This window comes from Prionailurus bengalensis, chromosome B4 (assembly GCF_016509475.1).
Source record: "Prionailurus bengalensis isolate Pbe53 chromosome B4, Fcat_Pben_1.1_paternal_pri, whole genome shotgun sequence".
Taxonomy (NCBI): domain Eukaryota; kingdom Metazoa; phylum Chordata; class Mammalia; order Carnivora; family Felidae; genus Prionailurus; species Prionailurus bengalensis.
Genome location: NC_057358.1, coordinates 58,070,747 through 58,088,203, shown reverse-complemented (window position 1 = coordinate 58,088,203; position 17,457 = coordinate 58,070,747). Strand labels below are relative to the sequence as shown.

General features: G+C 37.3%; 1 protein-coding gene across 1 annotated transcript in view; it reads right to left on the bottom strand.

The window, feature by feature from the left end:
* The window catches only part of IRAG2 (inositol 1,4,5-triphosphate receptor associated 2), a 127,752-nt gene extending 113,217 nt beyond the window's left edge, over nt 1-14,535 (bottom strand). The window contains exons 1-2 of the mRNA XM_043564826.1: nt 13,940-14,535; nt 7,329-7,439 (exon numbers count right to left, since the gene is read on the bottom strand). Coding sequence (XP_043420761.1) covers nt 7,329-7,439; nt 13,940-14,510 — 682 coding nt within the window. The 5' untranslated portion in view covers nt 14,511-14,535. The remainder of the gene's footprint in view (nt 1-7,328; nt 7,440-13,939) is intronic.
* Between the last annotated feature and the right edge of the window lie 2,922 nt (nt 14,536-17,457).

The window sequence follows — 17,457 nt, the reverse complement described above, 5'->3', positions numbered from 1 at the left end:
ACAAGAGACTCCTAATGATGAAGAACAAACTGAGGGTTGATGGAGGAAGGTGCTAGGAGACTGGCTAGATGGCTGATGGGTATTGCAGAGGGCACTTGTGATGAGCACTGGGTGTTATGTGTTAGTGATGAATCGCTGAATTCTACTCCTGAAACCAATATTGCACTGTATGTTAATTAAATAAAATTTAAATTTAAAAGAATTGAATAAACTTACTAAGTTGCATGGTAAAATGACTGAAGAATTCTTTCTTGACTGTTGCACTTAGTACTCCAGAAACAGGAGAGGCAAGAAAGTTAATCACTGAGTTTTGTCCTAGGCCCCAAACACCTGATAACAGTTAAGAAGAGCCAGATCCCAAACATGTTCCAGGACATTAGCTTCAAACAGATGCTGGCATCAGTACCCTTATCTTTGGTAATTTATGGAATAGCACTTATTGTTCACCTGACAATTGCCTTTGGCTGGACCCTACCCTGGATTTCTGGGGGAACATGCACCCTAGATTCTTTTTGTTTTTTAATTTTTTTTTTTTTTTTTACCGTTTTTATTTATTTTTGAGACAGAGAGACAGAACATGAACAGGGGAGGGGCAGAGAGAGAGGGAGACACAGAATTGGAAACAGGCTCCAGGCTCTGAGCCGTCAGCCCAGAGCCCGACGTGGGGCTCGAACTCACGGGCCGTGATATCGTGACCTGAGCTGAAGTCGGACGCTTAACCAACTGAGCCACCCAGGCGCCCCCCTAGATTCTCTTCTAATATAAACCCTTAGCAATGGTAAGACTCATTCTTCTCTCCTTTCCAAGTCTCCCAGTCTGCTGTTATCTGTCACTCACACTATCCAATAAACTCTGTTTTCACTTTCTCCAGCTCACATTTGATTTCTATCCTGCATAAAGCCAAGGACCTTCTTGGCTGGTCGTGTGGGACCCTCCCCTAGCTCCTTGTGTGGCATCCACATGACTCCTGAAACAGAATGCTACAGGCAGCAGTGACAGTCACAGCAAAGTTTATTGCAATGAGAGGCAAGGCCGACCGATCGGGACCGACATTCTTGATCAGAGTGCGGCCTCGAACAGCCGGGGTACAGTTTTTATAGCCGACCACATCGTCTTATCATCACCTGGGAACAGAACAAAGAAATAGTTCCCAGATGGGGGTGGAAATAGTTCAGACCTTCTGCCATTAAGCCACAACCAGTTGACCTCCTTGACCCTGCCTCCGGCTCCATTTTTTCAAAGTTCTCAACATGCCCTTGCCCCAATCCAATCAAACACTAATCCAGTTGATTTTCCTTGAACTTTTGTTCCCTTGATTGATAGGACAAGGCTGTTATCTCTTAACCTATAGTGTCAAAACAAAGCTGTTATTTCTCAAGGCTACAGGTTAGCCCTACACTACAATTTAACCCTTACACTCAGACTCAGTCGGCCTGCATCACTAAGAATGTTGTTTGGCTTTCTGCCTGCCTGGGACAGGGAGATTGTCAGTTCTTTCGCCAGCTTTCACTAGCTAGAGTAACTAAATCTTGTAAGGATATAACTTTTACACACTCTTAGAGAAAGCCTCTTGGGTCCATGAGGTTGTTTAATACTGCTAAAAATATTTATTGTGTGTCCCTGCTGAAAACTGAAAAGATATTTGAAAGGATTTAATAATTCTATACTCAGAAATTTGACTAAGTTCAAAGCTGATATTCAGAGCCTGATAAAATGTTTAGGTCTTTGCCCCTGAGCTAAGTGTACACAGAGAGAAAAAAAGACATTCTCATAGGTAGATAGCCCTTTGACATCATCTAGGCAGCAACCAAATTCTTTCAGGAATTAAAAATAACTCCTCATTTTACAAATCTAGCCTTTACAGGACCAAGGATGTGGTTCCAGTAACAACTCAAGGACTATCAATCCTTTTACTGGAACCCAAACCTCCCATATTTCTTTCAAATAGTTTGTGTAAAAAAATCTGCACTCCTCCTTCTAGAAGGAGCTTGATTTTTTTTTTTTTCATGTGCCTTTGGAATGTAAGTTTCCAATGTTCTACCTGGTCTTGTCTAGGAACTCTTATCTAGTCCACCTCTTTAAAATGTGAATTTCAGGGAGGTAATTCTTATCAAGAAAAAACAAAAGGGGGAAAGGCCATTTGGGACTTGACTTGCCAAAGAGAAATATAAAACTTAAATATCTTCTTTCTCCACAAATATTTTTTCTAACTTTTTAAACATTTATTTTTGAGAGACAAAGAGAGACAGAGTGAGTGGGGGAGGGGCAGAGAGAGAAGGAAACACAGAATCCGAAGCAGACTCCAGGTTGAGCAAGCTGTCAGCACAGAGCCCGACACCAGGCTTGAGCCCACAAACCGTGAGATCATGACCTGAGCCGAAGTTGGACACTTAACCAACTGAGCCACCCAGGTGCCCCACTCCACAAATATTTTTAATAAGCTTTAGCCATCCAGAGAGATACCCTTAACTTACTTCATGTATTAGAAAAACTCAAACCCAACTTTTATAACTGGTGAATTTTGTAACTATTTCATGGCAGTTATTTTAAAATTGAAGCTATAAGTTCTATCTGTTCACATGTGTCTCCATGTGTTTATTGTAGGTAAGTGGGGTTTTCTACCTCTGGATGATAGTGCTTTGTAAAAGAGCTCTATTTAGTTGGTTTAAAGGCAAGTGCCAAGTGCTTGTAAGAACTGTGCATTCTAAAACTCTCAAAGATAGAAACTAACCCAAATGCTTCTCAAGTTCACATGATTTGGAAAGATATTTGATATAAAAGCTAGCTTAAGGTTGATGGTTTAATTAAAAGACATGTATTTAGAGTTATCAACATTAAACATAAAGCAATTGAAGTTTACTAGCCAAAGAAGTTCGTATTAACTCTTACAAGATCTTCAAGAAAAAAAATAATAGCTTAGGATAATGGCTGAATTTTTCTACTGTTTATTGAAGTTTCTGTGGGTAATCTAAACATAATTTTTAAAGACAAGTAAGTTAAATAGAGGTAAGATAGAAGTTTATAAATGAACTTTTAAGCAATATTTATGTCTACTTCTAGTTTTCCCAATTTCTTTTTGATAACTTAAAAGCTTAAAGTTTTGCTTAGTTGGGTTAAATGAGGAATTAAGTTCATTAAATATCTAGATAATTTCCAAATAAGACAAATACTAAATTTAGATTTATCCACTTTTAGCTTCTCATTACATAATCTAAATGACACTTAGATGTGTTAGTGCTATATTAAAAAACTGAAAAATGCATATGCTTTTAGAAATTATGAAGTGTATTCATAATGTTTCAAATTTAAAGAATGCTGGTATAACAGTTCACAATTGCTTAATTCTTAAGTTTTCACTAGAAATTAAGGCTTCTAAGGGTTAAGAATTTTAACTAATATATGTAATTAAAGCTCCTAGAAATAATAAGGAAAACATCTCTATGGCAGGAAAGTAGGATGCATTTTTAGTACGAGAAGGTATGAAAAAAATGGATATGCATTTTTTATTGAGGGAGGAGAAAGTAATTTTGTTCCAAAGGGAATCTGGTTGCCTGAAAAGGAAAAAAAAAAGGACAAAATTGGAATATAAAAAAGAAAGTTATAGAGGGGCACATGGATGGCTCTGTCGGTTAAGTGTCCGACTTCAGCTCAGGTCATGATCTCATGGTACTTGGGTTTGAACCCGGCATTGGGCTCTGTGCTGACAGCTCAGAGACAGGAGTCTGCTTCAGATTCAGGGTCTTCCTCTCTCTCTCTGCTCCTTCCCCATTCATGTTCTGTCTCTTCCTCTCTCAAAAACAAACAAACAAACAAAAAAAAGAATAAAGCTATAAAAGGTCTATGGAAAAAGAATATTTGGAAAGAAAATTTTAATGTGTGGTCAAACTAAGAATATAATTAACTTATTTAAAAACGAATTTTAGTATCTAAAGCTGGTACAAAATTAAAATTTGGTTTCTCTCTTTTAATAGGACAAAGTGTTCTTGGACTTTCGGTCTGCTTTTGATAACAAATTATAAAAAGTTTTTTACTTTCCAAGTATTTTCATAAAATATGATCCTTTTTAGGGAAGTGCTTTCAAACCCTTTAAAAATAAATATTTTCGGGGGCGCCTGGGTGGTGCAGTCGGTTAAGCGTCCGACTTCAGCCAGGTCACAATCTCGCAGTCCGTGAGTTCGAGCCCGGCGTCAGGCTCTGGGCTGATGGCTCAGAGCCTGGAGCCTGTTTCCGATTCTGTGTCTCCCTCTCTCTCTGCCCCTCCCCCATTCATGCTCTGTCTCTCTCTGTCCCAAAAATAAATAAACGTTGAAAAAAAATTTTTTTTAATAAATAAGTATTTTTGGTAAATTTTCCCCAAATCAAGTACTATCTGAAGTCTTTTTGACCTGCAATAGTCCCAAGGATTTGTTAAACTAATCAGGCTTATTGGGTATGGAAATGACAAGGGAAACATTGCCAAATAAGTCACACTAAGCCTTTATTGTAGCTGAAAGACTGTGGCACATGTGGATGGAATCCATTCTGCTTTTGCCAAAGGAAAAAAAAAAAGGCCCCTCATTGCTAGCCTTTTGCCATCCTGATGTCCTTGTAACATGGCATCAGTCTGCTCCTGAATTAGTCTGCTCCTGCTCAGAAATTAAGGTGGGCAAAAAAATGGCCTAAAAGCAAAGATCAGTGGGGCTATGGGAAACCCAAGACAGCTGCTTGTTTTTTTGTGTGTTTTTGTGTTTTTGACAAACCCCATTTTTTGGTTTTGGCACTCCTTCACCCACCACAGGGCATTTAAGATCATTCAAATTATGAATAGACATTATGGGGGGACTTCAATAATATTGTTAAAAAAGTCTACCCAAACATGTCTCACTTATCAGGTCCATAATCCTAGAAAACGGTTTTTGTTCCCAGAGGCCTCAGACTTCCTCCCTCTGTACACCTTGAACACCTGCAGCTGGACTTCATTTAACCACCGCTTAGCATGGATTATCAACATGTTCTTGCTATTGGATGTATGTCTTCTGTATGGGTTGAAGCCTTTCTCTCAAGTAAAGCTAATGCCCGCATGGTAGAAAAGATACTGTTAGAAAATATGGGACATTCCTCCTGTAATCTCCATTGACCAAGGTACCCACTTCACTGGGCAAATCCTATGAACCTTAACAAAAACCTTGTAAACCTCTTAGAAGTCTATCAGTATACAACCTTCTGTTGGTCCCTTGTTTCCTCATGCTAGTATGACCAGCCACTGTAGATTAGACGTCTTCTCTAACCTCCCTGGTACATTATATTCTCTGGAAAACATTGGATCCATGTTCATAGCTGCTTACCAACAAGCAAATGATCTCCCTAAGACTGGAAGGCCAGGAAAAGAACAAAGAGGATGACGGCCTTAAAAACCGCAAACCTAAAGTTATAACCTGTGAATATCACAAAGAATCGAGAAAACAATGTCATGACCCGTGAATACCACACAGCAGGTCAACAGAGCTTCGAGAACTACAGAGCAGCAGCTGAGAGTAGAGCTAGTGCCTTAAATTTTGATCACACCTCTCAGTTCAGTGGAGAGTCTGATCCAAAGTGGGAGAATTGTTTAAAAATTCCAAAATGGCATTTCTTAGGCCAAGTTCCCAAACTAGGGTTCAATACATAATCTAATTGCAGTTTCAACCTCCCCCAGATATAGTCTTACCCAGTCAGTCAGAAATTTTCTGATGGGAACCAAGGAGTCTGCCATAGGGGCTCTCCCCTCCCCCAAAGGAAGATGAGATAACTTGCCTGATAAGACCTCCTGCTCTTCCCCTAAGGGAAAGTGACCTTATCCAGAATAATTTTTTTTTTTTTTTTGGCTAATAACTTTCTTTCCCTACTCTCCTTCCTATAAAAAACTTCCATTTTGTACATCTCCTCTGAACTCTCCTCTACTTGCTGATGGGATGTTGCCCAATGCCTGAATCATTTAATGAAGTCCATAAGATCTTCCAATTTACTCATTAAAAAAAATTTTTAACAGCCTTCAATCATCAATAGTTTTGCCCTCTGATAAAAATACATAACACCATCTATGTAGAATTCTTGTCAAAAAATAAATAAACCAAACCTTTATCTAATCAAACCTCTAAAGATAGGGGACAGAGAAACAGGTTAAGTGTTCCCACAGACACATAATCACCACAATTTGGAAACTATGAGAAAGTAGAGCCAATTTTGTTAACAAGTCATAACACAAAAAGAGATATAGGAAAGGTACAGATAGATAAGGCAGGCAACTAATTACAATTAAGCTTTCTTAGATACCGATTTTTGAACACCGACAAGATATTTGATAGTAAGAAGTTATGTTACATTTTTTGTCGTGACAGTAGCATTGTAGTCATATTTAAAATCAGTCTTCATGTTTTAAAAATATGTATTGAAATATTTACAGATGAAATAATGTGAGGTTTTAGACTTATCATAAAACAATGCTGAGTTGAGGAAAGGAAAATGGGTGGGGTTAAAAAATGAAACCTAATTGGGGCACCTCGGTGGCTAGGTTAAGCTTCTGACCTCAGCTCAGGTCATGACCTCACAGTTTGTGGGATGGATCCCTGCTGTCATCACAGAGCCCACTTCGGATCCTCTGTCCCCTCTTTCTGTCCCTCCCCCACTTGCATGCTTTCTAATAAACGTTTTTAAAAAAATAAAACATAATTGTGCTAACATATAAGGGTTCATCACATTCTATTTCTGTCTATGTTTGAAATGTTAACACGGTTAAAAGAAATTTTAATCCAAATTAAAAAAAAACAGTGATAAATGAAATTTTGTAAAGTTATACAACAAAACCCACTAATTATGGTTACTCAAAGAAATAACATCACTGATATATTTCCCTCTCCTTTTGTTCAGCTGTATATTACTACAACGAGCACAAATTATTTATGTACTAAAAATTACCTGTGGACATTTTAAAAGGAACATATGTCTAAAAAAGCAGAAGTGAAAATCTAAAATTAACAATTTTGAGCTAAACTTTGTACAGTGGTTTTATAAATTTGAGGTATATATTTCCTGTAAGGCATCACTGATGACTTAGTAGTTCCAATGATTGGAGTTAGTGTCAAAAAAAAATCATTCAAGACACTGGTAAAGTATGCAAAATAGGTATTAAGAAATTACAAGGAAATAACCAACACCTAAATAGTCATCCTTATTCCCAAATTAGGTTGCATCCATCACACAAACAACTATGCAAGCACCACACATAAACCATTTCCCTTTCTCTCACAACAAAAAGCACAGATGACTTAAGGAGCACTACCAAATATTTCAGCAGAAAATTTTCAACTTACCTCTGCATTTTGTGTCACATGCATGAAAAATACTTGTGAGTAACTCTTCACAAGTCCTCTTAGTGCTGTAGGTTACATCTTTCTTGACATTATCGTCTCCTAGTTTCCATCCTATTAGGAGAAAGTTTGCAAATCCAGGTGTTTTCTGTGCTATTTTGTTTTAATTTTAACAGAAGAGACAAATTTAAGTAGCAGTCTACAATACTGGTTGACTTGCATAGACAAAGCACAAATTGATCTTGAATGTTTCATTATCAATTAAAAGAAAAAACGAATAAGTTGTGTTCAAATAGAAAAGAGAAAGAAGGATTTGAGTTTTTGCCTGTAATATTAAAGGCATTCTGTGAAAAAGTAGTGTAACACAAATAGAAATATTTTATTCTTTTTTTTTTTTAATTTTTTTTTCCAACGTTTATTTATTTTTGGGACAGAGAGAGACAGAGCATGAACGGGGGAGGGGCAGAGAGAGAGGGAGACACAGAATGGAAACAGGCTCCAGGCTCTGAGCCATCAGCCCAGAGCCCGACGCGGGGCTCGAACCCACGGACTGCGAGATCGTGACCTGGCTGAAGTCGGACGCTTAACCGACTGCGCCACCCAGGCGCCCCAGAAATATTTTATTCTTAATGTTTATCTTGAGAGAGAGCAAGAGCAAGCAGGGAAAGGGCAGAGAGAAAGAGGAAGAGAGAAAGAATCCCAGGCTCTGACAGTGCAGAGCCTGATGTGGGGCTTGAACTCATGAAACATGAGATCACAACTGGAGCTGAAACCAAGAGTTGGGCGCTTAACTGACTAAACCACCCAGGTGCCCCATAAGTAGAAATACTTAATTTTTTTTTTAATGTTTATTTATTTTTGAGAGAGAGAGAGCATGAGCGGGGGAGGGGCAGAGACAGACAGACAGACAGACAGACAGAATATGAAGCAGGCTCCAGGCTCTGAGCTGCCAGCACAGAGCCTGACGCGGGGCCTGAACCCACAGACCGCAAGATCATGACCTGAGCCAAAATCGGTCGCTTAACCAACTGAGCCAGCCAGGCACCCCTAAGTAGAAATATTTTAAAGACAAATAGAGGGAGAGCAAAAATTAGCTATACAGAAAACATGTCAGCTTATATTATTTTGCTTTCTCACGCCTAACATATATGGGATTCTGCAAGCATCCGCTAAGTAGAGTTCCTGAAATTTGCATTAAAATTGGCCTGCAAAATTTACATTCTCTTTTGGCTCACCTTATTGGTTCTACATGCTCTTATATGTTTTAGTCCTACACACACACACACACACACACACACACACACACACACTTAAAATGGTAGTTTTTAGCAAGGCATCTGGGAACTTTATGAATTTTAACTCCCCTATATCTATGTATTTCCATTGTAACGTTCTAATTTTTCCAGAGAAAGTTTGTTTTCAGGTCAGTAGAGAAATACCAATGATTATGATTATAAATACAATCTGAAATTTCTATCAGGTTTTAATTAAAAGCATAGAAAATACTTACATTTCACATGCAAGATTTTCTTTTAAGAGAGGGGAAAAGAAAGGGTAAGTCTTGCTAGAAGATGGGAGAGTAGGATCCTGAGCTCACTTCCTCCCACGGACACAGCAAGGTGCCAATTACAGTTGACCCTTGAACAACATGGGTCCACTTATATGTGGATTTTTAAAAATAGATATAGCACCAAAAAATATAGTACAATACTGTAAATGTATCTTCTCCTTATGATATCCTTAGTAACATTTTTCTCTAGCTTATTTTATTAGAAGAATATAGTATACGATACATATAACATACAAAATATACATTAATCAACGTTTTATGTTATTGGTAATGACCTGAGATACTGGCAGAGATCTTCCACAGCTAAAAGCAAAAAAGGCGGCCACGTTGAGAAGAGCAGGAGAGGGAGAGACACAGTAAAGTACCAAACCCCTGGTGTGGCACCAACCCATAATGAGGAGGTACAGGACAGGTGTGGAGTTCCTCCCTGAGAAGCTAGGGGATCAAGCCCCAAATCAGGCACCCTGGGTCCTAGGGACCTGTGTAGTGAAAACAATACTAAGTAGCAATACTTAGACAAAATACTTAGACAAAATACACTTTAAAACAAAGCCTGTAACAAGAAACAAGGAAGGGTATTACTAATTAAAAAGGGGTAAGTCCAACAAGAGAATATAACAATTATAAATATCTATTCTCCCAATATAGGGCACCTAAATACATAAAACAACTATTAATAGACAAAGGAAGACATTGATGGTAACACAGTAATAGCATGGGACTTTAGCACCTCACTTATCAATGGATATGTCATCCATACAGAAAAGTAATAAGGAAACAGCTTTAAATGACACATTATACCAGATGGAGTTAACAGATACAGAACATTCCATTCAAAAACAACAAAATACACATTCAAGTGCACGTGGAATATTTTCCAAATTATATCTCATTAGGCCATGAAAGAAGTCCCAGTAAATTTAAGAAGACTGTATATCAAGTATATTTTTCAACCACAGAGCTATAAGTGTAGAAATCAATTACCAGGGGGGGAAAAAATGGAAAAAACACAAACACTTGGAGACTAAACAACATGCTACTAACATCCTATGGGTCAATAAGGAAGTCAAAGAGGAAATCGAACAGTACCTGGAGACAAATGAAATTGGAAACACAAAATCTTTGTTGGTTCAAAATCTTTGGGACTTAGCAAAAACAGTTCTAAGAAGGAAGCTTATGACAATACAGGCCTCCTTCAAGAAAGAAAAATGTCAAACAATCTAACTTTACACCTAAAGGAATTAGAAAAAAAAAAAAAAAGCCCAAAGGTAGAAGAAAGGAAATAATAAAGAGGAGAGGGAAAATAAATGAAATAGAGACTGGAAAAAAAACAAAAAACAATAGAAAAGATGAAACTAAGAGCTAAGTTCTTTGAAAACATTAACAAAATTGATAAACTTTTAGCCAGACTTATCAAAAAAAAAAAAAAGAGAGAGAGAGAAAGAGAGGACTCAGATAAAATCAGAAACAAAATAGAAGTTACATCTGATACCACAGAAATACAAAGAATTATAGGAGACTACTACAAAATATTATATACAGCAAATTGAACCTAGAAAAAATAGGGGCGCCTGGGTGACGCAGTCGGTTAAGCGTCCGACTTCAGCCAGGTCACGATCTTGCGGTCCGTGAGTTCGAGCCCCGCGTCAGGCTCTGGGCTGATGGCTCAGAGCCTGGAGCCTGTTTCCGATTCTGTGTCTCCCTCTCTCTCTGCCCCTCCCCCATGCATGCTCTGTCTCTCTCTGTCCCAAAAATAAATAAACGTTGGAAAAAAAAAAATTAAAAAAAAAAAAAAGAAAAAATAGATAAATTTCTAGAAACTTACAATCTCCCAAAACTGACAGAAAGAAATAGAAAATCTGAACAGACCACTTATGAATGAAATTGAGCCAGTAGTCAAAAGCTCCCAACAAACAAAAGTCCAGGAGCAGGTAGCTTCACAGTTGAATTCTACCAAACATAAAGATTTAATATCTATTCTTCTCATATTCCAAAAAAATAAATAAATAAATAAAGCTTCCAGTTCATTCTACGAGGCCAGTATTACCCTAACACCAAAATCAAAGACACTACAAAAAACGAAACTACAGACTAATATTTTTGATGAACATAGATGCAAAATCCCCAACAAAATATTAGCAAAATGAAGTCAATAGTATGTTAAAAGGACCATTCACCACAATCAAGTGGGATTTATTTCATGGATGATTCTATATGCACCAATCAATCCACGTGATACACCACATTAACAAAATGAAGGATAAAAACCGTATGATTATTTCAATAGATGCAGGAAAAGCATTTGAAAAAGTACAAAATCCATTCATGATAAAAACGTCAACAAAGTAGAGTTAGTAGGTTTAGAGGGAACATATCTCAACATAGTTAAGGCCTTATATGAAAAACCCACAGCTAACATTAGACTCAGTGGTGAAAAATTGAGTCTTAGAACTTTTCCTCTAAGATCAGGAACAAGACAAGGATGTCTATTCTCACCACTTTTATTCAATATAGTACTGGAAGTTCTAGCCACAGTCATCAGATAAGAAAAATAAAAGGCATCCAGATCAGTAAGAAAAAAAGTAAAACTGTCACTATTTCCAGATGACATCATACTACATACAGAAAACCCTAAAGACTACAGCAAAAACTCTTAGAAGTATAAATGAATTTAGTAAAGTCTCAGGATACAAAATCAACATACAGAAATCTGTTGCATTTCTATATACTAATACTAATAACAAAATAACAGAAAGAGAAATTAACAACCCAATTCACAGTTGTATCAAAAAAAAAAAAAAAATCCCTGGGAATAAATTTAACCAGAGGGGACATACCTGTAGTCTGAAAACTATAAGACGTTGATCAAAGAAATTAAAAACAATACCAATAAATGGAAAGATATACCATCCTCATGGATTATAAGAGTTAATATTGTTAAAATGTGCATACTACCCAATGAAGTTCTATAGATCTAGTGCAATCTCTCAAAATACTACTAATATTTTTCAAAGAACAAAAACAACAAATACTAAAATTTGTATGGAACCACAGGAGACCCCAAGTAGTTCATGCAATCTTGAAAAAGAAGAACAAAGCTGCAGATATCCCAATTCCAGATTTCAAACTATCCTACAAAAGCTACAATAATCAAACCAGTATGGTACTGGCACAAAAACAGACACAGAGATCAATAGGACAGAAATGAAAGCCTAGAAATAAACCCAGACTTATATGGTCAATTAATATATAGAAAAGAGATAATAACACATAATAGGAAAAAGATAATCTCTTCAAGAAATGATACTGGGAAAACTGGACAACTATACACACCAAAAAAAAAAAAAAAAAAAAAGAACTACAGCACTTCCTTACATCAGACACAAAAATAAACTTAAAGTGGATTAAGTATCAAATGTAAATGCTGAAACCATAAAAGTCCTAAAAGAAAACACAGGCAGTAAACACTTGGACACTGACCTTAGCAGTATTTTTCTGAATCTTTCTCCTCAGGATATGGAAACAAAATCAGATGTAAAGTATTGGGACCATGGCAAACTAAAAAGCTTTTGCACAGCTTAGAAAACTATCAACAAATGAAAAGGCAACATATTGAATGGGAGAAGATATTTGCAAATGATATATCCAATAAGAAGTTAATATCCAAAATATGTAAATAACTGAACTCCAAAAAACCAAATAATCCAATTAAAAAATGGTGAGAGGAACTGCTCCCAAAGATGATTCCCATCAATATGGCCAATGGACTCATGAAAAGATGCTTGACATCACTAATCATCAGCGATATACAAATCGAAACCACAATGAGATGTCACCTCACATCAGTCAGAATGTGATATCAAAAAGTCAAGAATAACAATTGCTGGGGAGGATGTGGAGAAAAGGGAGCTCTCATGAGCTGTTGGTGGGATTATAAACTGACACAGCCACTATGGAAAATAGTATGGAGTTTCCTCAAAAAATTAAAAATGGAAATAACTAATAATTGCACTTCTGGGTATTTATGCAAAGAAAACCAAACATTAAGTTGAAAAGATATATGCATGCCTATGTTTACTGCAGCATTATTTACAATGGCCAAGATATGAAAGCAATGTGTCTTCTGATAAATGATAAAGGAGATGTGTGGATATAATATATATATATATATATGCATATATGTGTGTGTGTGTATATATATATATATATATATATATATATATATATATATATATCTCCAATAGAATATTACTCAGCCATAAAAAAGAATAAAATATTGCCATTCAGGATAACACGAATGGACCTAGAAGGTATTATGTTAGGTGAACTAAGTCAAAGACAACACCCATATACTTTCACTTAAGTGTAGAATCTAAAAAACCAAATAGGGAGCACCTGGGTGACTCAGCTGGTTGAGTGACTCTTGATTTTGGCTCAGGTCATGATCTCAGACCATGGATTAGAGCCTCTCACTGGGCTCTGTGCTGGCAGTGTGGAGCCTGCTTGGGATTCTCTCTCCCTCTCTTTGCCCCTCCTGCCCTCCCTCTGTCAAGATAATAAGCTTTAGAAAAAGTTAAAAAAAAAAAAAAGGAAATAGACTTAAAAAAATACAGAAAACAAATTAGTGATTGCCAGAGGGGAGATAGATGACAGGATAGGTGAAGTGGATTAAGAGGTACAAACTTTTAGTTCTAAAATAAATCATGGGGATGAAAAGTACAGCATAGGAAATATAGACAATAACATTGTAATAACTTTTCATGGTGACAGATGTTAACTACACTTATGATGAGCATTTAATATATAATTGTTGAATCACTATGTTGTACATCTGAAATTAATAGGTCAACCATATATCAATTAAAACATAAACTTTTTAAAAAAATAATTTAAAAAAAAGAAAAAAAGAAAAGCATACTTTAAAACGGAAAGATGGATGCTTCCATCCAGGTTTTAATCATGTGGGTTGGGTAGCTCAGGTGTTCAGAAAGTGATATGTTTATTCCTTTATTGGAAGAACAAACATTAAAAGATGAATATTTACCAGCTTCGTTTAGAGATAAGTTTTTCCCCACTGAATCCTGAGAAGTAAAGCATTCAGAGCGCTTTTCAGAGGTTGAATCAAAGTCAAGTATTAAGGCACTTAAGTTATTTTCACTAGAATAGTTATTCAAATCCTTGTTAGAGAAATGCTCCCCTTTCCTGGTCTGTGATACCAAAGATGTGTAATGCTGAGAGCTCTGTGATCTTGGCCTTGAGAGGTTTTCTGAACTTGTGAAGGGAACAGAGTATGTTGCATTCTCAGGAGAGCAGAGAGGAGAAACGGTTAGGGTTCTTGGAGACGCTATTTGAGGATATGAAATGAAGGCATCGTCTTTCTCAAAATGTGAGAAACGTGTGTTGGGCCAGGGAAGAGCAGCAGCCATTTTCGTCAGGACCTCTTCAAAATCTTTCTTCAAGTTAGTCTGTGGACCGTCAAAACGGCTAGATTGGTATTTGATAATCTGTTGAATCGGATCTGAAATCTCTTCTCTCTTTTGGATGGCTCTGATTTTTCTGCAAATGCTTTCCACTGGGTTATGTCGCTTGTCGGTTACCTTTCTTGCAGAGGCCATTGTTGACCTTCCTCCAATTATGCAGATGAAGTGACTAAAGTGCAGGTAAAAGTAGACATGTTTTGTTTTAAGTTAGCATTGTCCTAACAATAATTTAGCAGTGCTATTTATTCCTAAATCAGCTTTGGAGGGATTAAGATGTCTTTATGGAAAACAGTTCAAAGGTTCCTCAAAAAGTTAAAAATAGAACTGCCCTACAATCCATCAATTACAGTACTGGGTATTCACCAAAGGATACAAAAATACAGATTCAAAGGGGTACATGTACCCCGATGTTTACAGCAGCATTATCAAGGATAGCCAAACTATGGAAAGAGCCCAAATGTCCATCCGCTGAAGAATGGATAAAGAAGATGTGGCAGATATTTATATAATAGTTTACTCAGCCATCAAAAAGAATGAAATCTGGCCATTTGCAATAATGTGAATGGAGCTGGAGTGTATTATGCTTAGCGAAATAAGTCCATCAGAGAAAGATCATATGATTTCACTCACATGTGGAATTTATGAAACAAAACATATGAACAGAGGGGAAAGGAAAAAAGAGAGAGAGGAAAGCAAACCACAAGAGACTCTTTCCGATAGAGAAAAAAAAAGACTGGGGGTTGATGGAAGGGAGGTGAGAGGGGGGACGGGCTAAATGGGTGATGGGTCTTAAGGAGGACACTTGTGATAAGCACTGGGTATTATACATAAGTGATGAATCACTAAATTCTACTCCTGAAACCAATATTATATATTTTTTTCTTTAAATTCAGGTTAGTCAACATATAGTATATTTTTAAACAATTGGTTTAAACAACTTTCCATGTGTTTAACTTTGGCGCTCAAATTCTTAGAAAATAACAACAGCTAACAAACATAAAGTACTTACCACCTGCCAGGTTTCATACTAAATTCTTTATATGTATCAACGCATTTCATTCTCAAAGCCACCCTATGAGGTAAACATTACTATTATCTCCATTTTCCAGCAAAGACAGAATAAGAGACAAACCCAAATTCACCCCAGATAGGTGCTGGAGCTCAGATTTGAACCCAGGCAGTCCTGCTCCAGAGGCTAGACTCCTAACCATACAGCTTTACATTTACAATATGTCACATATGATGGTGAGGCTGCAGGCAGCTCACATTTGAGTACTTGTCCTGGTTCTCATCTGTCGCGAACTTATAAAATATGCCCTATCTCGGCCATTTCACATGTATCTAAACTTCCCAGAAACCCTGTCAGATGTGGAAATATCCCTTTTACATGTAATGAAACAGAGGCACAAAGAGGTTGAGTAGCTTGCTAATAATTACATCTCTAAGATTTGAACCAAGGAGGTGTCTGACTCCAGCATAATTTTCTTTAATGGCAAGATATAGGATTAAAAAAAAAAAAAAAGCATGATCTCACTTCTTGTAAGATAGTAATTAGGGAATTTGAAAATAAATCCAAAATTTTGCCTAAAGCTGGCAAAATTTAAATTGATCTAGGTCAAGAGTTACCATAGTTTGAATAGTTACAAAGAGCTGGTTACAGAGAGTTTGAACGTGATGATTTTTAGAACCTTAAAAAGATTTCCATTCATGGATCTCTTTTTAAAAATACCCTCATAGAAAATGAACAAAAGGTACAGAAATTTTAAGAAGAACTATAATTGGAAAGGGTATTTTAGAAAGACTGGTATTTAGAAGAAGACACTCAAAAATCCTCACAATCTGGCTTCATTTTACTTCAAGATGACAGACACCTGCTGCAGCCAATGAGGCTCCTACAAGCAGAATCCTTTACTATTTAAGGTAATGATCATCTTTGAACCTTTAAACTTAACAAACCTTTGAACTTAACAATAGCCTCCTTTCTGTATATTCAAGGGTGATCTTTCAATGCCAGACCCAAATGCCAAAAAAAATTTCTCTGTGGAAATTCTGGATTTAGGGTATGCTCACTGGACTCTACTTTGTGATCTCTCCCAGGCTTTATAATAATTGCCCTTTATGTTTGTCATTTAATTAAATTTTATCCTCTCTCCTTGGATTGTTTAAACTGTGTATGCATAGGGCACCTGTGTGGTTCAGTTGGTTAAGCGTCTGACTTCGGCTCAGGTCATGATCTCACAGTTCACTCTACGAGCCCCGTGTTGGGCTCTGTACCGACAGCTCAGAGCCTGGACCCTGCTTCGGATTCTGTGTCTCCATCTCTCTCTGCCCCTCCCCTGCTCGTTTTCAGTCTCTCTCTCTCACAAATAAACAAACATTAAAAAAATGACATGATAAATTATATCAAAATTTTTAAAAAACTGTATGCCTGTTTCCTCAAAACACATATAATTCTTGTATTCAAAAACCATGATGCTATTCTTTTCTAGATACACAGTACATTTTTGTTGGCATCACTGATAATCCACAGTCATAAATCACACACACAATTACCAGGCTTGTGGACTGGTACCCTAGCTGCTCTATTGACCCTCAACTACTCACAGCTACCACTTTCTCTGGATAATTTCCCCTGGCTGCTCATTGCTTAACTGGGAGGTTGGAAGTGAATGTAGAGGGAATGACAGAAGAGAATTCACCTGTGCACACACATGCTTTGAATCTACAGCTAACTGGGGCACCTGGGTGGCTCAGTCGTTTAAACTTCCAACTTAGGCTCAGGTCACGATCTCACGGTTCATGGGTTCCAGCCCCACACACCCTGTGCTGACAGCTCAGAGCCTACAGCCTGCTTCTGATTCTGTCTCCCTCTCTCTGTCCCTCCCCCACTCATGCTCTGTCTCTGTCTCTCAAAAACAAACAAACATTAAAAATTTTTAAAAAGGGGGAGGGGCACCTGGGTGGCTCAGTCAGTTGCGTGTCCGACTTCGGCTCAGGTCATGATCTCATAGTTCATGAGTTCAAGCCCTGCATCGGGCTATGTGCTGACAACTCAGAGCCTGGAGCCTGCTTCAGATTCTGT